At 43.9% G+C, this 22,324-nt stretch overlaps 2 protein-coding genes across 3 annotated transcripts in view; one reads left to right on the forward strand and one right to left on the reverse strand.

Moving 5' to 3' along the window:
* Positions 1-12,057: 12,057 nt before the first annotated feature.
* atox1 (antioxidant 1 copper chaperone) lies at positions 12,058-18,857 on the reverse strand. The gene is made up of 4 exons (XM_082552119.1): positions 18,719-18,857; positions 18,402-18,477; positions 13,083-13,221; positions 12,058-12,749 (listed from the first exon to the last, which is right to left on the reverse strand). The coding sequence occupies exons 1-3, from the start codon at positions 18,722-18,724 to the stop codon at positions 13,097-13,099; spliced, it is 207 nt and encodes a 68-aa protein (XP_082408245.1). The 5' UTR covers positions 18,725-18,857; the 3' UTR covers positions 12,058-12,749; positions 13,083-13,096.
* Positions 18,858-19,986: 1,129 nt separating this feature from the next.
* The window catches only part of slc36a1 (solute carrier family 36 member 1), a 39,179-nt gene continuing 36,841 nt past the window's right edge, over positions 19,987-22,324 (forward strand). The window contains exons 1-2 of one of the 2 annotated variants that reach the window (XM_082551474.1): positions 19,987-20,180; positions 21,798-21,934. In XM_082551474.1, the coding sequence (XP_082407600.1) occupies positions 21,898-21,934 (37 nt within the window). In that variant the 5' untranslated portion in view covers positions 19,987-20,180; positions 21,798-21,897. The remainder of the gene's footprint in view (positions 20,181-21,797; positions 21,935-22,324) is intronic. The other variant, XM_082551473.1, reaches the window with a different exon arrangement.

Below are 22,324 nucleotides of genomic sequence, written 5' to 3' on the forward strand. Positions count from 1 at the left end.
GATTATGGAAACACACCCATCTGTGTGCCACGTAGTGAAACAAAGAAACACAGAAATATCTGAGGTCTGTGATTGGCTGAAAGCTGTGTTATTTTTTTATATAATCCCTGTGATTTAATATCGGTGATGTTTTGGGGATGGCAGAACGAGCTCTGCTCTTTTGCTGTGCGATGTGTTCATCACACTGCAGGATAATTTATTTTGTCTGAGTAAAGTCTTTGCAGGGACGTAACTGCAAAAGCATACTGGCATTTACATGCGCACACATTTCTCACATTTTATGACAGAGTTACCTGATTGGTGGCCTGTGAGCAGCGTGTCCGCCACATTTGACCTGAAGGTCACACGGTGTGGTGGTCCTGGGGTTTTCTGAGCTCTAGATTCTTGTTGGTAGTTTTCGGTTCTCGTGTTTTTGCTTCCTGTCTTGATGAGCTGAAGGCTTTTCTTTGTGTTCCTCTTCTGCTTTGTTTTTGGATTTGTGCCTCGTCTTCCTTCGGGTCAAAGTTCTGCTGTCATTCAGGTCCGAGTCCAGGTGGACCAGGACCAGGTGACCCTGAATCCTCCCTTAGTTATGCTGCAATAGACGTAGGCTGCCGGGGGATTCCCATGATGCATTGAGTTTTTCCTTTCCAGTCACCTTCCTCACTCACTATGTGTTCATAGACTCTCTGCATTGAATCATACCTGCTATTAATCTCTGTCTCTCTTCCACAGCATGTCTTTATCCTGTCTTCCTTCTCTCACCCCAACTGGTCGCAGCAGATGGCCGCCCCTCCCTGGGCCTGGTTCTGCTGGAGGTTTCTTCCTGTTAAAAGGGAGTTTTTCCTTCCCACTGTCGCCAAAGTTCTTGCTCATAGGGGGTCATGTGATTGTTGGGTTTTCTCTGATTCTATTATTGTACGATCTACTGTACAACAGAAAGCACCTTTAGGCGACTGTTGTTGTGATTTGGCGCTATATAAATAAAATTGAATTGAGTCACACAGCAGCTTTTCGGGGGGGGGCAACAGCTGTCTGTGTTTAGGGCAACAGCACAGTGACAGTTACAGGTAAGAGATCCTGCTGCATTTGCATTTCCTCTCAAGGAGCAACAGGGAGCAGAATCTCTAAACCGCACAACCTGATTTACCAAAATTTGCAACATGTAATTTACAGATGCTACATCAGATACTTGATCTCCTCCACCCTTCTCCTGCCGAGAGCACAGCTTGAGACTTTGAAGTGTTCATTTTCATTCCAGCCTCTTCACATTTGACCCAGCAAACGACCTGCAGTGACACCCCGCCCTGTGCAGCTACACTTGGAACAACAGAATCCAACAGCCAGCAAGCCTCGGTCCGACCTACAACAGTCAAAGTGATGCGGCCTCCCACTGTGGTTCTACTGGGACCAGAACAGAGGGCCTGACAGGTTTAGGCTTTTCCACATCCACAAAACACACACCGTCGAACATCCTCCAGAGGATAAAGCGCCAGTTAAAGGTCCACCACCAGGACAGAAACCACTCTGTTCCTTTTTGGATTTTTCATCAGTAAACCTTGCTCTGTCTTCAGCCTCCACCTGGATCTTCCGCTGTAACTGAGGCAGTCTTCAGGTCCGGACTCCACCTGTGAAGTCGTTAGACTGCAGTGTACCTGCTGCAGGCTGCATCTCTTATTGGTTACAGCTTTGTTCAGTGCAAAATGTATGAAATGTATGATATGTATGATTTTTCCTGACTGTAAACACCAGAGCTGCAGCAGGTCCTGGTGTTTCTTCGAGTCTGATGAGGGGTTGGGGGGTCGGGGGTCAGTTTTTAAACTAAAAAAGAACATTTTAAACCCAGAAACAAACATTAAAGCTTCTTCTTTGACCTCTTCCTGTGAAATCACAGGCTCTTAAAATGATTGCTGCTCTATGCCAGCCTTCAGGAGGCTTCTTCACTTTGATGGAGGTTCAAGCCTCCTCCTCCTCCTCTTGCTGCTGTTCCATACCAACAGAAACATTGAGTATAAACCCACACTCAGAATAAATTATGGGTCATTTTAGATTTTTTTTTTTTTTTACTCATATGAACAAACTCTGAGGTGTAAATGACACGCTTACTGCTCGCTGCCGCGCCCTGAGCTAAAAAACAGAAACTCAGCTTGAAATAGAAAACGTGACAGCGCCATGATCAATGGAAGAAATGTGGAGAAACACAATAAAACCCAAATAGATTTTTACAGGCTGCCTGATTCCTGAGACGCTGTTTGATTTTCATAAATGTGCCCTTGAAAGAAAACAACAGTGAGCCGGCTGGATGTTTGCTCCAGACTGAGCATGCTGACGGTCACAAGATGAAATGATTGTTTACGATGCCCGCTGTGGCAGTGATGCGTCCGCCTCGCTGTCCTGTAAACTCTGAGATGATGAAACATCTGTAGGGTTAGGGAAACAGTCATGTTGTCATGGTAACGATGACTGTAACAGTCATGAAAATTTGTCTTCCATCCACCGAGGCCATCAAGGTCAGCTTCATGAAACTGATGAAAAAGTCTTATAACTTAGAAACTGTGCTTCTTACACATGTGCTGTGTCATCAGCATATAGAAAGCACCAAATAAAGATTTAAAATATTGTGTGACATTTGACCTCTGACCTCTCCTTCAAGGTCAATAAACTGATCTGAAGGTCGAAGTGATAATAATGTTGATAATGATGCTACACTGAGCTATTTAAGTGTTTCTGTCTTGGTCCTCCGGTCCATTTCTCACTTTCTCTGGCAACAGTGGGAATGAAAAACTCCCTTTTAACAGGAAGAAACCTCCAGCAGAACCTGCCTCAGGGAGGGGTGGGCCCATCTGCACACACTGTGCTGCTCGGATGATCTGATATCCTCGTGTTGGTGTTGTTCCCAGACCATCATGAAAATGTTGTTCCAGGTTCAACATTGCAAGTGACCAATCACATTGTTGTGACGTTATTCTTTTGCGCACCAAGCCATTCGTGCATTTATGAAATTCCAATGTTGCAAGGACAATATCAATTCTGCTTACTGTTTATTAAAGGGTTACGGTTAGGGTTAGGGTCAGGGTCCGTTGATCGGCGGACAGAGGCGGTTTCACGCAGCTTAAGTACAGTTTTTTGTTTTACGCCGGTTTTTCCCGAAGTCGAAAAAGTATGACGTCACAACATTCTGATTGGTCACTTGCAATGTTGATCCTGGAACAACATTTAGTATGATGATCTGGGAACAACACCAACATGAGGATATCAGATCAACCGTGCTGCTCAGAGTAGAGTAGTTAACCCAAGCTCCCCGCTCTGACCCTGGAGGAGACGTGACTCCTGCGGTTTCATCAGGAAATCAGACATGGAAAGATCCTAACAAGAGCTGCTAACAGTAGCATGGCTCATGAGAAGATCGCTAACTGTCAGACGAGCTAATCACAGCTCTTTAAAGTGAAGTTTGAACTACACCCATCACTCTTTCACAGTGTTATGTTTGTTTTTGCTGCAGTCTTCCTGCATTGCTCTTTAGTCTAAATCACCAATAAATTCATGTCTCATTATGTTGTAAAATCGATCAGTCTGCCGTCCCGAGTTCAGCTGTGAAAAGCCAGTTGAAGCAGATATTTTCACTCCTTTCTTCATCTAAATGCATGTGTGGACTGAGCATGTGTGCCTGGACCAGCATTCGCGTTTCCCCCTTCAGGTTATTTGGTTTGTGCCGGGTGGGGATGGTTGTGGACACCTTCAGTGGGCGACAGCGTATCCTGTAGAGGCCTGGGCTGTAGTCCCGGCGCTGAGGCACTGAGCTCATCGGCTGTCCTGTAATTACAGCCTGCAGCCCTCCATCATGGTTTTGGTTTGGCTTGGTGACGCAGTGGGACTGATTTGGTTTTTGAGGAAATCGTGATGCTCTGTCGCATTTCAAGCATCCATCCAGAACATCAAACTATACTACTACTGCACATTTAATATAAACCGAGGATTTAAACCAGCTAAAACCCGCTGATCAAGTCTCAGAGCGTAGTTTAAGCTCAGGTTTAGGAAATCCTCTGCAGGTATGATGGTGCACCATCCATTTTAATCTGTATTAAACTCATTTTAAATTCTTGTGAAGATCCCAAAAGAAGACTTCTGGGTTTGAATCCATCACAGACGATGTGAACGACACAGTCAGTGAGGAATGAGGTGATTTCTCCCTGCACAGCTGAGCCAGAGCTGAGGCTGCAGCAGACGGTTTGGTGACGTGTAAACCTCGGACACACACACACACACACACACACACACACATCAGAGGCTTGGATTTGAGGCGTGCAGTAAAAGTTTAAAGGCTTTCAAGTGTGAGCACACAGCAGTCTGCTACCTCATACTCTTCCTGCTATATGCTTTTGCTGCTTTAATTCATGGTTCAGATAGAGAGATTTTATTGCATAATTAAGATAATTAAATAACTAAGACTGTGTTCATTACTTTACTTTAGTTTCAATATGTCCTGGAAGCTCAGAGGGACAGAACGCTCAGATGAGTGCAGCAGAATTCTCGCCTGGGCTCAGTTTGGTGTCCTGTCGACTTCGTGGGTGGTCACTTGTGCACATCTGTATCTCCTCAGAGTGAAGGCACCGGCACACCTGACACTCAGACACAGGCATGAGCGTCAGTAAAAAGAACAAGTGGGCTTAGAGGCCACCTTTCCTAACTCCTCTGCGATCACAGGTTAAATTACTGACTACAGACTACAGGAGGATTTAGAATCAGTCTTTTAGCAAGCACAGACCTGGTTCTGTTTGTAAACCATTATAACGTCTTTGAGCCATTTTTATGCAGATTAACAGTGTAACTGTGGCAGGAGGCTACCATGGACACTGGATGATGGTTGTAGCATATTTTATAAAGTGTTCTGACTTTATGTGATGAATCCTGAGATGCTTCAGATCAAATTCTACTAAAGTAAAGCAGCTTTTATGAGATGTGTTTGGTTGGGCTGAAGCAGCCAAACTGAGTGGTTGGCAGGTAAAATCACAGTCCTCTTTTTCAAAATAAAACACATGAAGGTGGATGCGTTTGAGTGTTTGAGCTATCTGAGCTTATATAATAACTGCAGAATGTTTCCGCAGAAGCATGAGGCCACAAAGAGCTGCTGCTGAATGTCTGTCCAAGTTATTCACATTTACGCCACTGAGCGTGCTCAGGCTTGTGTTCGTCATTTTGTGGCTACAATCAGCAGCCATGGGCAAATCCTCCTCTGAAGACGTCGTCTGTGGTGGCTACTCTCTGCTATCAGATCAAAGCTCACACACTTCATGCACACATGTCTGTTTCTCCTGCTTTTATCTGTCTTCCAGCTGTAATCTGCCACTCTCTGACTGTGTTTGTGTTTGCGTGAGCTTATTGGGATGATGACGGGAATTCTAGATAATCCACATTCTGATCAAGGTCCCTGATCCAGATTTGGGGACTATGTTAATTTTGGAATGCAGATAGGAGACTAGGACCCTCATCTTTGTCTTATCTGCGATCCAAAACACGGCAGACGCAAATATCGCACGACGTTGTATTGGCGGATTTTCTTGGAGACGGATGAGGCAGCACGTGCTCCTCCGTGCTCCTCCACGCTGTGTTTTGTTTGATGGGTCTTACCCGGCCAGGGTGAGCCTGGTTTGAGTGGCATCGCTCACTGGTTTGTTAGTTTTGTTGTTTAACGGGTAGGGGTGTGTGTATTGGCAAGAATCTGGCGATACAATATGTATCATAATACAGGGTAGACGATACGATATATTGCAATACTAAAAGCCAGACGATATTTGTGTTTAGTAGGACTAAATTTAATTAGGAAAACTCACAGTAAACAGTCCAAACTGTTTAATGCTTGACATGAAACATCTGAAACAAAAACACTCTCTAAGTTCAAAATGAATGGAGAAATTCACATCTGCCTTATTAGAAGTCATGTCAAATAAACAAACAAAAACTACTTTACTGAAATATCAAGTATTTTTTAACATGAAAAAAGTAAACATGTAACACTGAAGTCTTTCTAAGTACTATGATTGTAAAATACTTATCCAAAAACTGCTCTATGGAGCATCAAAACAAAGTACTTTTTATGTGACCTTAACATAAACAAATATAAATCAAAAATGAAATTGCTTGAAGAATCCATCCAAGTAAACATTAACAAAAAATGTAAAGTGCTATTACAATTAAGTCTTAATAAAATAAAGTACAGCTCTGCAGTGTCCATCAATGGAACACTTTTAGTACAACCTGAAAAAAGGAATTTACTCATCTAAATAAAAGTGCTTATGAGACTCAACCAAAATGTCAAACATTCTCATATCAGAGATTTTACATGTGTAGTGTTTTCTCAGTGTTTATTTTTCAATTTCCAGATTTTTGTGCAGGAATACAAGCTGATCGACATGGTCAGCTCTCAGGACACTTCTCTGTGCATTTACTATGTCTCCTGCAGAGGAGAAAACTCTCTCTGCAGAGACACTTGTTCTAGGAATGCATAGGAAACTTCTTGCTACTTTGGATAGCTGAGGGTATTCCTGTTCATGGTCCTTCCACCAACTGAGAGGATTTCCTGTGAGAGGCAAAGGGGTCTCATCTCTATACCTCTTGATCTCAGCTGCAGCAACATCATGTTCTGATTTTGGTGCAGTATTGTCACTAGTAGAGGTAAACGTAGCTCCGAGCAAGTCCACCAATGCACATGAGGTCCTCTGTCTCTTTAGGGGTGGCCGAGGGATGGAGTCAAAGTTGTCTTTGATATGTGGGTGATGAGCCTCCTCTGTGGCATTCTCTTCCTCCACCTGTTTGTCAGTCTCCTCATTCTTTTGCTGCTGAAAAACATTAAATTCAAATAGTATTAATGTCAGAAAGTCAAAATTCAAATCCAAGATTCACCCTGTTTTTCACTAATATTTGATGACAAATGTCATCAATATGCATTTTTTTTTCTTTTTACTTTATTCACTTGCTTATAACTTCAGTTGAATTTTTCCAAATAAATTAATTTATTTACTTACATTTTCTTCCTTCTTTACACAGTCACCACAGTGTCCAACAGTCTGGAATAGGTCTCACTGGTCTCTGCTTCAGACAGGAAGGGCAGGTCCTTAAACCGAGGATCAACAGTTGATGCCATCCATAGTGTCTCCCTCTCATTTACATATCTCTTTCCCAGATCTTCTGCTATGGCAGTCTTAATGTCCCTTACTATCGGTGTATCATCAACACTTTCTTGTGCACCCATCACAAGCTTGGCATGAAGAGGAGCAGGGTTGGCATACTCTCCTCTGACATCACCAGGGTGGCGTCCTTCATAGGCTTGAGTGCCCTGACAACTTCTTCTGCACATGTGATGTCAGACTCACTTAATGTGAAAATTTCTTTTTCACTCTTCCTAACTTCTGCAGAAAGCAGAGCTGCACAGATGGCTGGTTGCTGTTCTAAAAATCGTTCTATCACATCATAGGAGCTGTTCCATCTTGTAATTATGTCCGTGATCAATCTGTGAGCTGGTAGCTGAAGGAGGCACTGTTTCTGCTTCAACTGGTTGCTGGCTGTGGTGCTGCGCCTGAAAAAGGCTGTTACACGTCGGATCCTCCCGAGAAGTCGCACCACGGATTGTATTTTCAGTGCTTTCTGTGAGGCGAGATTCAGACTGTGTGCAAAACATTGTATGTGCGTCATGCCTGCAAGTCTAGCCGCGAGAGCCATGTTTGGTGCATTATCGGTAACAACTACAAGGTCCTTTGCGTTCAATCCCCATTCAGCGTCAGTTAGTAACGCTGCAATGTGCTCACCTGTGTGACTGTCATGCATGGCTCGGGTTTGTAGTACATGAGACTGAAGGTTCCACTGGTCCGTTATGTGATGTGCTGTAACAGTTACGTACGATTCAGTGGCTCTCGAAGTCCAAGCGTCGCATGTCAGAGCAACTGTCTCAGCCGAGCTGAGAGAGTCCAGCACTGTCGCTTCGACTTCTTGGTACAACTTTTGGCAGAGCGATGTCCGTGATGTGTTGTCGAGAAGGAACGGTGTAACGGGGCTCCAGCGTTTTAATCATATTACGAAATCCTTTATTCTCCACAACACTCAAAGGGCGCATGTCTTTGCAAATAAAAACAAGTACTGACTGCATTATTTTTGTTGCAGTTGAAGTTGCTGGTAGTTTCGAAAAGTTAACTTCTTCAATTGTCCGTTGAGAGGGATCACCTCGTTTCGTTTTAAAATTAGCATTTGACGCTACGTCGCTATGGTGTCTAGACACGTGTGTTCGTAAATTTGTTGTGTTACCGGAATATTTGACTCTGGCGGTGCAGATTTTACAGACTGCATAGCTCTTGTCATAGTCTTTACTGCCTTCTTTTGTCCTAAATCCAAAATAAGTCCACACATCAGCTTTGAAAGCTGCGGGGGCCGGCTGTATCCTCTCCTCTTCAGTCATCAGTTAGCTAGCATCACACACGTCCACTGACTGTTCTACTTCGTTCTTTTGGCAAACTAGACGCTTCTACAGTTATCGTGAGACCTCGTTTTTACGTTATAGTAAAGGCGGTGAAAACTGCAAACCAGTGGCCGGAGTTTGAATTCCAACATACAAAAGAAATAAACAGTAAATGCATGTCATTTTTCAATTAAAAAAAATGATAACACTGATTTTAAATATCAATTCAGTATCATTGCGCGAAATATCGCGATATTTCGTTGTATCGATATTTTCTTACATCCCTATTAACCGGTGTTTTCATCATTTGTTCACATTTCTTTTGTTGAATCTATGAAAAATCCAAAAATAACAGTTTGACATGAAATGACAATTTTGTAGCAACAGCTGCAAAACAGACTCTTTCTTCTTTTTTTCATTTTTTTTCAAAGCTTAAAGATGCAGGTGATGTTCCTAAGTGAAAATATTAAAGAGCTTTTCGTGTCAATTTCTGATTGTCAATTTCTGACACTTTAAAATACTGGCTCTGTCTCACTTCATCACACACAAACCTCTGCAGATAACTCGCTGTCGCTACCTCCACCTGTTTCTGTTCCGCTGTGCTGTGGGAGGATGGTGTTAGCTCACATCCATGTACTTTACGTTTCCCGGCGTATGAATTCTGGGCAACGGTCCACATGAATTTCCACCAAACGTGGAGGAAATATACGGCAGGGACTCCCAGAGAGATGCGAAGCCACAGGCCGGACTGCTTGTTTGCTCTCGTCTGTCAAACTGCACATTTCCCCGACTGTCTGTAACCTCCTGCTGATGCTTCTGTTTGCTTTGGCGCCCGGGACAGGACGTGACAGCAATAACTACACCCAACCCCACCTCAGCCCAAACCATAGGACACACACACACACATAAATTACCTGTTACTGTTTACCTGCGGACAGGTGTGTGTGTATGTGTGTGTGTTTATGGCATACGCTGAGCTAAAGCTGACAGCATTATTGTGAGGCTACATCCAATCATTTTCAAGTATATTTCACATTTCAGTTCAGTTTTATTTGCATAGCACTAATTAACATCAACCTCAAAGCTCCATCAGATTGATTCGCTGTGAGCATCACCTGGTGATGGTGGGAAGAACTCCCTTACAACTGGCAAAGTTCAGTCAAGAGGCCTGAAACCAAGCAGTCAACAGAGTTTAAGAAGAAGAAGATAATAAAAAAGGATCCATGTTTAACATCCCCATTCATTAAATAAAACTGGACGAGGTACGAGGCCTTCCTGTGTTCTCATACTGCTCCGCAGGTAAAGGTGAGCTGGGTTTGCTCTGGGCTCCGCCTGCTGGTGGGGCCTCCCAGGTCCCGCTCTTCAGCAGACTCACCTGTCTTCATCCAGGTCATCCCTCACCTATACTTTAGGACCAGCAACACACAGCCGGACTGTCGTCTGTGGCCAAGTTTGCTGACATTTTGTTTTCCTGGCTTCTGAACAGCTCCCAGTCTTACCTGGTCAGAGATTCTTAGCTGTCTCCTTTGAATTGCTCCAGCTGTCCTGGAGAGAACTGGTAAAGGCCTCACTGCTCACCTGGGTGCTGCCCGGGTAAGAACACTCTTCATCTTACTGGACTAATCTCTCTAACACACAGATATCCGGCAGGGCTGGGCTCCTCTGAGCTCCTCCCATTAACGATGATGTCATCGTCCATGTTTGTGGACATTATGATCCACAGACGTCATGCTTCAGTGAGAAAAGACTCAAATTAAATCTTCTGCTTGGTTTTTATAAAAAAAATAAAAATAACATCAAACACTCAGGGAGTGTTCGTGGTATCAGTGTACAGTCGTATCTGCCTCTGTGTCTGTTTTAATGCTTGTCTTCTGTTTTCTGGATCTTTGTCTTGTTGGGCTGAATAAATACGACTGACCTGACTGAGCACAGGAGAGAATCTGTCTGTGATAGACACCGAGGCCACACAGAATCCAGAGTTAACCATCAGCTTTTCTCATTCAGCACTTTCTTTGACCTGCTCTGTGGTCTGAGGCACTTTTCGTCTTCTGTCCCTGACACGGCCGGGAGCTCCTCAGGCGGAAGAGCGTGGCCACACCGCTCCCCCTGCTGGCTGAAGGGCTGAGTTGTAAGAACGGCTTCCCACCTTCAGTTTACAGCGAGTGCAAATATAACCGTGACTTCTGTGGTGACGTGTCAGCAAACCAACAAACTGTCTGCTTTCACACATGTCAAATTCTGTCTGTCTGTTGTTTTTATGTGACGCCTTAGGCCGTGGCTCTCGTTATGAACCAGTTTCCTTTCCTCTTAAACAATCGTGAATCATAAGAGGGTCCAGATTAAAGTTCTGATAAAGGTGGAGGTCTCTGAGCAGCGTTAAAAACAAGATGAAAGTCCTTCTGTGATGCTGCAGAGAACATCAAAGTCATGGAAGAGGAGATTGCTCACTCCTCAGTTCCCTGCTCAGAGACAATTACTGCAGAAACAACAGAATTATTGTTGTTGCTCCCTCCCCAATAACCGTTTGCAATACAATGGTTTTACCCACATGAGAGAACAAGCTGAAGTTAATCAGTCTCGGCAGACAGAGGTCTGCTCACTGGCCGGTCCACTTTTTGTCGACATTACAGGATTTGTGGAAGAACAAATCATTTATTTGGTGCTTCAGTTAAATGTGAGTGTGTGATTACAGACCAGGCCACTGACAGGAGCCTTAACCTGTACCAGCTTCCACTATGTGAAGGCTTTCTATAAGATTTCGGTGTCTGTTATTTTTGCCCAGCAAGAGGAGCCTTTGTGAGCTCAGACACTGATGCTGGATGAGAGCACCGAGTCACAATCTGTGTTCTAGTTCATCCTAAAGGTGTTTGATGGCATCTGTCAGTAAGGTCCAAGCAGACTGACAGCCTTCCACAGAAACCCCCGACTCACTGTATCCGAGTACACTCACTAATGATGAACAGCGGCCAGAGTGACCATACCAAGCCATAAAATACTGCAGTATGTTTAACTGACCATATCTGTCATTTTTTAGTGCTTTATTGTTCAGCTATGTTAAAATAAAACTTGTATAAAAATACTTTTACTTTACAGCAGGGGTAGGGGAACTCCAGGCCTCAAGGGATGCTGTCCTGCAGGTTTTAGATCTCACCCTGGGTGAAAACACACCAGAATCAAGTGATTGGTTCATTACCAGGCCTCTGGAGAACTTCAAGACATGTTAAGGAGGTTATTCAGCCATTTAAATCAGCCGACACAGGCCCTTTGAGGCCTGGAGTTCCCCACCCCTGCTTTATGGGCACAGACTAAATTTAATAATTTTGAGCTATTTGGTCACTAACACGTTTGTCCTACAGCGGCCACTCTAGCTAGGATCATGCAATGGAGAGGGAGGGGGAAGAAAACAGAATTCAGCTGACTGCAAGCAGGTGGTGAAATTTTACACTGTTCCTTTAAGATTTCCTTGCAGTGGGACAGAGCATATCTGAGGTCAAAGGTTAGTACAGACTATTACACAACCTACAGTTTAAAAAAAGATAATTTTAGGATATTTGCATTTGTATGCTGAACAGAGACAATATTTTGTAGACAGTGTTTTTCTAAAAAGACTCAAGTGGAAATAAAGTCTGACGTACTGAAGACAGAAATGATTTATTTTCTCCAGCATTGAGACATTTGAGCATTATGGAGACAGCGGGCGAGGAGGAGAGCTCCTTACATTCCTAAAAACCATGAAAACAGCAGAGAATAGACTGTAGTGTCGAAGAGCAGAGGGGAGGTGCAGCAGGTGGTCCCACCCTCACCCCCACATGGTGCAGAGCTCCAAATATCCTCACACAGCAAAGCTTCAAATGGTCTTTTTATGAATAAAATCAACTAATTTAATAAAACAGGTTCAGCAAACACAGCCAACAGGTTTCATCATTTACACCCCAGGAAATGGAGTCATCATCATCATCGTCATCATTATTGTCATCATCATCGTCATCATCACATAGCTGAAACTAAATCTAAGATGCTGCTTTTTCCTTTTTTCATTTACAGCCTGAAGGTAAAGGTTTGGAGATGATTACGCTCGGCAGGTTTGTGCGAGGACGATGTTGTAACTCAGGAGGTCAGAGGAGGCACACTTCCTGTCTGCATCAAGTGTGTGCGTGTGTGTGTGTGGGGGTGTGTGTGTGTGTGTGTGTGTGGGGGGGGGGGGGGGGGGGGGGGTGTTTGTGCGTGACAGCTGGATGGGAGGGGGTGCAGACTCACTGAGGGTCTCAGACTTTAACTTGAATTTCATCTTAAATCTTCAGTTTGCAGCAGCAAGAATTATTTCCTAAAGCAAGACAAAAAAAGACATTTGCATTAAAAAAAATATGAAAAAATAAAAGTGTAACTCTATTAATTGTGATGTGACTCTGAATGAAGTGTTGGGGGATCTGAGACAAGCAGAAGATAAACATCCTCTAAATGTGCACAAAGGTTAAAGTCAGCCGATGGAGCGCGCTCTCCTGTTAACGTTTCTGTGAGCTGCTGGAAGAAGATAGTGTCCCTGATATGTTCCTGCATGCAGTAAACTCAGCACGAAGCTGCAGATTTACAGGAACTTTATGGCCGTCATAAACATCAATCTACAGAAAACACGAGGACTATAAACGCTCCGGGTCACCTGGTGCAGGTCCTTCACTTCGTGCCGTTGTATTTGACCTCCTTTCCGGACTTTTGCAGCGCCGTCATCAGAACATCCACGTCTTTGTCAGACTCGATCCAAACCAGCTTCTTCGGCAGGTCAATTTCAAACTTCACATCTGGGAACAGGAACATAAAAACAAAATCACATGATGTCTCTGCCTCCCTAAAACAGTCAGCATTTCCACTGATGGGAGGACGTGCTGTAAAAACAGAAGTGATACTTGGATCATTGAGTCACACGAGGCTAAAAGGAAAACAGCAGCATCAGGGGACCTGTGGGCCGAACGTGAGGAACTGGATCCTCTGTAACAGACAGGACAAAACATGCTTCTGGTTTTTGCAATGGTTGCTGCACAGGCTGAGACCACCTTCACTAACTTCTGATGGGCACATGCAGTAAGGAAAACTGCTCGGGTCAGCACAAAAAGGGCTGCTTTTGGGGAAAAGAGTTAAATGTCATCACTGCACGTAGCTGAGCTGCTCCCAGTTTGGATTCAGGAGACACACAAACTCTCTACCTTTAAGATTAGGCTTCAAACTTTCATAGCATATAGTTAGGGCTGGACCAGGTGACCCTGAACGTTCCCTTCACATCTACCCCCCCCCCCAGCATATCCCTGACTCTGCTTAGGGCTGCTCAATTAATCGAATTTTAATCACGATTACGATCTGGGCTTTCAATGATCATTAAAATCGATTCTGGCTCCATGCTCCATGCCCTCCTGGGTTTTAATTGCACCTTAGAACACATATGCATCAACACTACAATGAGCGGGTGGAGGGAGGTTTGGAGTCTTCTCCCACCCCCATTCTCTGCGGCCTGCTGGAGCGGGAGGGCTAGTAGGAGGAGTTGGCCGTCCGACTGCGGTCTGGGGTGTGGGGCCTCCCTGCTGCTGCGGAGTCGGGGTGGTCTGCCTCTCCCCACCGCAGGGAAAAGGGTAACACCACCTGGGTCTGGGTGCAATTCCCCCCTCCAGGGGCAAGGGTACCTAGACCCGGTTTGTAGAGTACGCTTGGGGAGTGTGATTGTGTGTACAGCGTCTCTTTATGTCTGTCTCCACGTTGGTTGAGTGTGGAGTGAGTGCATATGAGAGCATGAGGGTGGGAATGGATGTTTGTGTCTGTGTGTGCCTGTATGTCTGTGTCTATATGTCAGGTTGGGTATCAGACGCCACCTCTCTGGGGACACCTCAGGCCCTCCAAGGTTTGGAGGCCTATCTCCACCCACCACCACTTCCCCTGCCGGTGGCGGACTCCCTCAGGTGTCGGTGTGTTGGTGGTTCTTTGTGTCTGGGGGTGGGCGTCCGGGTACACACCGGCTCACTCCTTGGCGGCCGCTTGTCGGGGCCTGGGGCCTGGGGCTCGCTCGGGCCCCTTTGGAGGTGGGGTGCCCCCGGCCTCTCGGCCTGGGGCTCGGTCACTCAGGCACAGCTGGGGGCCGGCGGAGCTCACGGGCGCGTCACTGCAACTCCCCCTGACTTCTGCTCCGCGGCTGCTGGGCGAGCCCTCATCTGGGACTCTCCTCAGCTCTTACTGGGACAGTGGCGCGGCTGCCCCTCTGTTGGTCTTCCATGGTCTCTTGTGTTCTGGGGGCCTCTGGATGTCTGGAGTTTTGATCTCCTCCATACCCGCTTCACACCCTGGAGGACGGGGCTGTGGCCCCCCCACACTCCCTAGCAGATCATTACATGGAGAAACCTTTGGAATGCAAGCATGCTGATCCACACAGGTATGCACACATGGGTATTCACAGACGCGGACTAAAGCTTTCTTGGCTGCTGCCTCAAAGCACACTGTGCGCTGTCTATCTTGCGTGCTGCACAATATCGTTTATTATTTAGTAAATATTGATATCTATGACTAGCTAGTTTATTGTGATGGTGCTTTGTTTTCTCTATTATTATGTTGCTCTTTGTTGTTTGCTGTCTCCTCTGTTTGTTTTTTTTGTTTGTTTTTTTTTTTTTCTCCATACAGGTGACCCAGGAGTTCTTTTTTTTTTTTCTCTCTCTTCCCCCCCCTTCTCACCGTCTCTTCTCCCCTTTGGTTTTCTTTCTTTCTCTCCCCCTCTTTCTCTCATTCATTCCCCCTGTCCTATTTATTTAAAAAAAAAAAAAGAAAAAAAAAAAGAAAAAAAAGACAAAGGATGAACTGAAGCTCTGCCATCACGTAATGTCGCATACTGCTGTTTCTGATGTCATTTAAAAAAAAAAAAAAAAAATGACTGAGCCGATTATTAGCCCCTCCCTCGTGCTTTACTCTCGCGCTGCCCCGTGTGGCAAATCGAGCGCACCTCTCTGCATTTCGAACACCTATCACAACAATTAAGAGTAGGGCTGGGTATCATCACTGATTTCTAGAATCGATTCAATTCAATTCAATTCGATTTGAATCTGTGAAATGTTGACAGTCAGAAATATTATAATTCAGATCAGTACATTTACATATTTTTGTACCTATATAAAGGAAGCTGACACTCCAAGACTTTACCAAAGGTGTGAGCATCACAGCAGATGCCTTTGTGTCAAAGTAGCTGAAGATAAAACACAGAAAAACATGAAGGTTTTCCTGGCCTGGGATTTTATACAAATATTCTGCAGTACATCAAAAACGAAAGAAAACCATTAATCAACATATGAACATTACTTCTGAAGTTACAGCGGTTTTATTACAGACACGGCTAAGCGTTTTGCATTTTGCATAATTTTAAAAAGTTTAAATTTGTTCAGTATTGAACAGCAGAAATTAGGTTTTCTTTTCAGAAGTATTTAAAACGAAAAAAAAAAAAAAAAACGTCGGCCGACAGTGCTGTAAACAACGGCAGAAAGTGGCCACTTTCATGCGTAAATCATATATAAATCATATAAGGCTTACATGATTTACTCATGAAAGTCGCCACTTTCTCATTACTTTCATATATTTTTTTAGTAAGTATACAAAACATACAAGTTTCATTATATAATTTTTTAAAGGGATCTTATATGTGTTTTCACTCTTGTATGCTTTTCATACAAGTTTCATAAAAGACAGATAAAAACTTTATAAGATTTATATATATATATCTTTTCCATATGGGGTGGTGGAAGCAAAACAGCAAAAGTAAGAGGGAATTCATGACGATGTTTATGTGAAGCGTAGTTTGGATCTTCTTTTGCTGCTGGTTCGGTCAGTATAAACTATAAAACTAACAGCTTTATGATAAGCGCAAAAAGGGCATAAACACACAGCGCGGACCCGCGGATCAGAATCAGCGAGCTGTCGGCTTTCAGCCCCAACCGTCAGCTGAGAAAGGCAACATCTCACTGATTCTGATCCGCGGGTCCGCGCTGTGTGTTTACGTCTTTGTGCAGAATCCGTGTTCCTGCTCTCATTTACTGTCTTAGCTGTTTGGTGGTTGTTGAAATTTTGTGATCTCTCACCTGAGATTCTGGCATTTCGGGCAAAATAAATTTATATTAAAAAATAGATTCAGGATTTTAATGAATCGATTTTACGTTATCCAAGCCAGAATCGATTTTAATCGATAAATCGATTATAAAAACCCACCCCTAATTAACTCATTCAACGTAAGTTGAACTGAAGCCCACCAGCAGTAAAAGTAGACCTGCAAGGAGGTGCAGGGTTTGCGCACGTAAGGGATTGCGCAGTGAGACAAAAATGTGGTGCAAGTCTTGTTGTGTTTCACTGCCAGCCGTGAATGAGTTAAGAGGACCCGAGGAAAGCTCGGAAAGCTCAGCAGAAGTTATTTGGAGAGGAGAGTGACTGCAGTTGGTTGAAAAGAGAGGTAAAAAAACAAACAAACTTCAGTGCTGTGGAAACATTATGGGTTCGCGGAGTCAGACGTGGATCAAGTAGACATAGTGTGTAAACTTTGCTACGGTGTCATAGCTGCACCACAGAGCAACACTGCAAAGTTCACTAAACATAGATGTTTACATTTTTCATTTATTTTTTATATTGCAAACATTTGCACTGTTATCAGTATTTGCACACTATTTTATATTATTTTTTAAAGTCATTATTCAATACATTGTTATTGTTAACCCTTTAAATCCCCGTAGAACTGGAACCGCGTAAGCTAGCGCAATAATTTGTTTTGCATATGAAACCAGAGGAGTTGTACTTACATCTTGTGCCATCAGCTTGTCCTCGGTCACGGTTTCCTTCCACATAAAGCTTTGCAAAAATTGCATAAAAAGCACTTGCAAGAACAAAATCATAATATTCCAGAAACAGGCTTTGCCGATCCGATCAGCTGTTCGTAACACTTCCCACACTGAAAAAGACGTCAACACGAACTATCGCATGTCCGCCATTTCCTGACAGACACCGGAAGTGACGTCATTTTTCGCGGAAAATGTAGTTTTTTACTTGTAGGCCTTAAAAGCCTATACTGGTGTTTTTATAAGTCATGTTTGACTTTTCTGAATAGTTTCTGGGATGCTTAGAACTCGAATTGCACTGCTGGAAATAGTTTATTTTGATGCACCTGCTGTTTTCTTTGCAAATTTGCATCATAGGATTGTTTTTTGTTTTTCCTGCAGTATATAAAAATTGCTGTATCTCCAAAATAAAACTATGAAGACACTCAAAATAAATTTCCTGTTGTTGTAAACTATTTTTTGCAACTTTTTTGTATTTAACGTTTTGAGGAATAAGCCTCTTAAATTTCCCCAATATATGTAAAAAAAACCCATTTTCAATTTTTTTGTAGTTTATTGCACTTTTTTGCAATTAATGTAATTACTAATGTAATTAATGTAATTAATTACTGACTTAATGCATACATATTATTAAAATATGGGCTATAACAGTTGTATTGATGTATAGCAACTTGAAATGCTCCCACAAATGGCACTACAGCATGTAAAAATATAATATAAGCTCTGGCGGACTTGGTTCTATAGTAGGTCTTAAAGGGTTAAATAAATATCGTCAAATAATCAAGATCTCAATTTCAGTGAAAATAATCGTGATTATCATTTTTGCCATAATCGAGCAGCCCTAACTCTGCTCAATACTTTAATCTCCTCATCGCTCCTGTGACAGCAGAGCTAACACTGTGAGGCGGTGATCCTCCAAATGCTTTAACTTTCTACAAAGCTCCAGGAAAAATGTAGATAATTACCCAATCCAATAATAATTGCAGAGAGTCAGGTGAAAACCATAACCGTCTGCATGAGCCTCACATGCCAAGTGTATGATTGCTCCGTTTATACTGGAGTCTCTCCACTCCAGTATAAACTAACTGCTGCTATGAGAGGACTCTGTATAAATAAAACTGAACGATCAGCCTCACCTCCCATCTTGTTCAGGATCCTGGTAACAGCTCCTGAGCATCCCTCACACGTCATGGCCACCTCAAACTCGTGCTTCTGTCAGACACACATCAAAGTCCGGTTAAAGTGAACCCCACACCTCATTTCCTAAAACATGTACCACATTCACAACAAAGTAAGCCGAGCAGAGCAGCTGCAAGAGCCCCCGGTTATGGTTTAAAGCTACTTCAGAACAAGAACACTCCTGTACCCTGTGCACGGACATTTAGAAAGCAGCTACGGACTAACGTTAAACTTCACGCCGACAAAACTGCATAAATCTCCCCTAAAACCTTACAGTCATGTCTGAAGTGACGTGTCCTAACCCGGCGAACAGACCGATGTAGACTTTTGCCTCCACGTAACTACACGGCTCCAAATACTCCCAGGATGGGACTGCTGTTTAGCCGCAAGCTAGCTGCAGTTAGCACAACAAATACCGGATATCCGGGTTAAGAATACCAGATTTTCAAGATTTTCAAGACCGTTTTCACAATGTTTATATCTAATATACATAAAATAACCCTTTAATCAAAAATATTTTTATTTTAACATGAACGGTACACTTTTAGTTTCACTTGGCTAAATAGGTTGGTTGAGTAAGCTGAACAAGTTTAATAATAATAAAAAAAAATTTAAAAACAAACTGCATTATTGTAATCCCAAAAAGTTGATGATTAATATGCAAACTGTCGTGACCAATGACTAACAACCACTGATTGATCAGAGGCCATGAGTACCATTTACAGAGAGTTGGAGAAGTCTGCAATCATAACGTAGTAAGACTGTGAAAGCTCCTCGATTCAGAGATAGTCTTTACCTTGTCCTAGCTACCCCGGTGCACACAGCAAGCGAACCTAAATCCTTAAACGAGTTTCCAAAATAAAAGCCCAATGAATCCGAAAGCAGATTTGAGAATATGAGAACAGAGCGTTTTAGTCTACGTAATCGTATTCCTTTCGATAAGCTCACGTAAAACTCGTGATTTTATTCATTTCAGTTCAGTTTCAGTTTTATTTGTCATATGCACGTTAGCACAGGGTCAACATTGCAATGAAATGTGTTTGACGAGCAGCAGTCACTCAGCAGCACGGTACAGTAGAAGAAAATATAATAAAATAAAATAATAAAATAATAAATAGACTTTTTAAATATGAATATCAACAATAAAGTGGAGTGACCAGTGCAGATTAAACAGAGTACTTGTGAAGCTGCAGGGTAGCTTCTGAGTGCGTCCTGTGGACTGTGTTGTGTGTGTTTAAGTGTTGTGGTTGAGGTGTCGTATGGCTTGGTGGTCAAACTGTTTTTAAGTCTTGTAGTCCGGGCAGACAGACTCCTGTAACGTCTGCCAGATGGTAACAAGGAGAACAGCTGATGTGCTGGGTGGCTTATTTATTTATTTTATTGTGTAGAAGTGAACATACAGGACTGCGCAAATGGTAACAGAAAACTGAGAAAAAAAGATTAAACCAATAAATAATAAAATAAAATAAAACGGTTTACCAACCGCCACGACATTATAATCCGTATCTATGGCAACGGGATCACGTCGAAGGCCACGACCGTCCCTCTCGACAATGTCATGTGACCACACCGCTGGCTGTCTGTTGGAGAGTCGAGCCCGACAGAGCACAGTCCCGCTTTGCCTTCAATCTGTGCTGCTTCGCCACCATGAGCACGATACGAAAATAAAGCGGCCTGCGGCGGACTGAGAGCTGATAACGAGGCCAGGAGGACCGAGTCCGCGCGGTGTCTGCGAGGTAAGGCTGGCCGCTGCTGCCGCGGCTCGTTGTTTACTCCGAAAATGGCACCGCAGCACACAGCTAACTATGGCTAACAGCTAACCCTCCGTCCACAGCCGGTTTTGCGGGACCGTGGGCTCGTTTATTGTGTTTATGGCGGGAATGCCCGCCGGGTCTGTGTCCGTTGACAGTTTAAAATGATGCGATTATCGCGCTGACTGCCGTTAAAGCACCGGGGGGCTCGGGCTGGGGCTGTCACGGTTTACCTGCACAGTAAAACACACAGCAGCTCATATCTGTTTTAACGCGAGGCCCAGAGGACGAAAACAGAAGAAAAAGAAAATACCAGAAAGTAAATAAACATGACAAATACGCCAACTCGGCTGGCGCGGTTTCTGAAGAGCAGCTGGGGTCAACATCTGCACAGGTGCACTTTAAACCTCCTCCTGTTTGTAGGTAAATATATAAAGGCTTCTTCTCTGCAGATGAGATAAACACGTGAGATAACGAGCTAATTTTCATGTTGCTCAGCCATCAATGTACACAGTGTTCCACAGCAGCAGGCTCCGTGTCACATTTACCTGACAAACACACGCTGATGATGATCATTGGCCATTAGATTAAACCAGAGTGTAAGAGAGAGAGCATCGGGACACACCTAAGCATCAGGACGAGCTCGATCAGTAACGTCTAATCGTAGTTTCTGAGAATGGCTGAATGAATCTTTATAACTCAGCAGTGTTTCCTGCTCAGGTAAATCACTTCCTGCTCACCTGGGCGACATTTTAATTTATATACTTTCCAATTTGATTATTGGTGTGAAATAAAAACACGCTCATTTGTCAGCTCAGCCGGCCGAGGAGGCTTTGAATCAGCTGTATGCACAGTGTTACAAATATCACCCAACAACAGCTGAATGTCACGCTGACTGCTTTTAGGCCAGAGAGTTCAGTTATGAAGGTACTTGAAGATGAGCACCTTCGAAATGGGATATTTAATAACTGATTGCTTTGTTCTGCGGGTGAAGCCTGGAATATAAAGCAGCTGTGTGGGAGCACAAAGGCGAGAAGCAATGCTGCAGGACTGAACCTTTCTGTTACATAGTGAAATAAAAGCCCACATTGAGCTGCTGATGCTGTTTTAAGTGCAGAAACTATGCGCTGTGCTGTTCAGGCCTCTCGTGTCATGACTCGCTGTAAAAAAAAAAACTAACAAAAAATGCTGAGTCGCTCCTGATGGCGACACTTTGGCCACGTTTGGTGAACCGCTGCTGGGAAACACGCTCCTCTGAAGAGGAAGTGCCAGGAGAAGTCAAGCCTCAGAATTGTCCCCTAAAAACCTCTTTCGGCTTTTCTTCCGAAAGCCATCAGACACAAACAACGAAGCGTGTGTTTGAAACCTTGTGCGAGTACGAAGGAGGTCATGAAGTCTGTTTAATGTAAGCATGATTAACCTCACAGCAGCTGTGTTATTGGTCATATAATGTCATTAAGAAGGCTCCAGCAGCGCAAACACGGTGCAGAGGTCCAGTTCAGGGACTCGTGCAGCAGCCTGTGAGCATGCTCAGTTTCTGACTCTGTTTTTGTTTTGCTGCTGCCAGATCTCATTCTCTTCTTATCTCTTATCTGTTTGCAGTGGACAGGCGTCCACGCTGGACTCCCTGATCTCACTGCATTAGGATCCGTGAGGCTGGGAGAGACGACGCCCGGCTGTCTGCCAAACCTTCCCACCTAGCATGATGGCGTCCAGCGACGTAGACGGCCGAGGCGAAGGTAGTAAAGTCAGGACGATGGTTAAAAATGATACGGCGCACGAACGTGAGCCGGGGCCACAGTCACACAGGGATTATGTGTAATCCCAGCTGGCAGGTAGACGGTGAATCATCAAAGCAGCTTTCACTTCATCTACAGAATCCGTCTGTTGGCCGGCTCGCGTCTGGTTTGGTGGGAGGTCACGGCCAGACACGACGTGCTCGTTATGAGCGGTCACGACATAGATCTGTGAGCGAGCATGTTCAGTTTGTAGATGTGGAGTACAAGATTGTTGGCTGAAGTTTGATGTTGCTTATGTCGTGGTTTCATTGTTACACTCGTTCATGTTATTTAGCATGTAGGGAGGGAGCACGGGAAGGCACGAGTGTAACTGTGCCTCTGGTACAAAGA

Source organism: Aulonocara stuartgranti, assembly GCF_965226115.1.
Source record: "Aulonocara stuartgranti genome assembly, chromosome: 2".
Classification (NCBI taxonomy): domain Eukaryota; kingdom Metazoa; phylum Chordata; class Actinopteri; order Cichliformes; family Cichlidae; genus Aulonocara; species Aulonocara stuartgranti.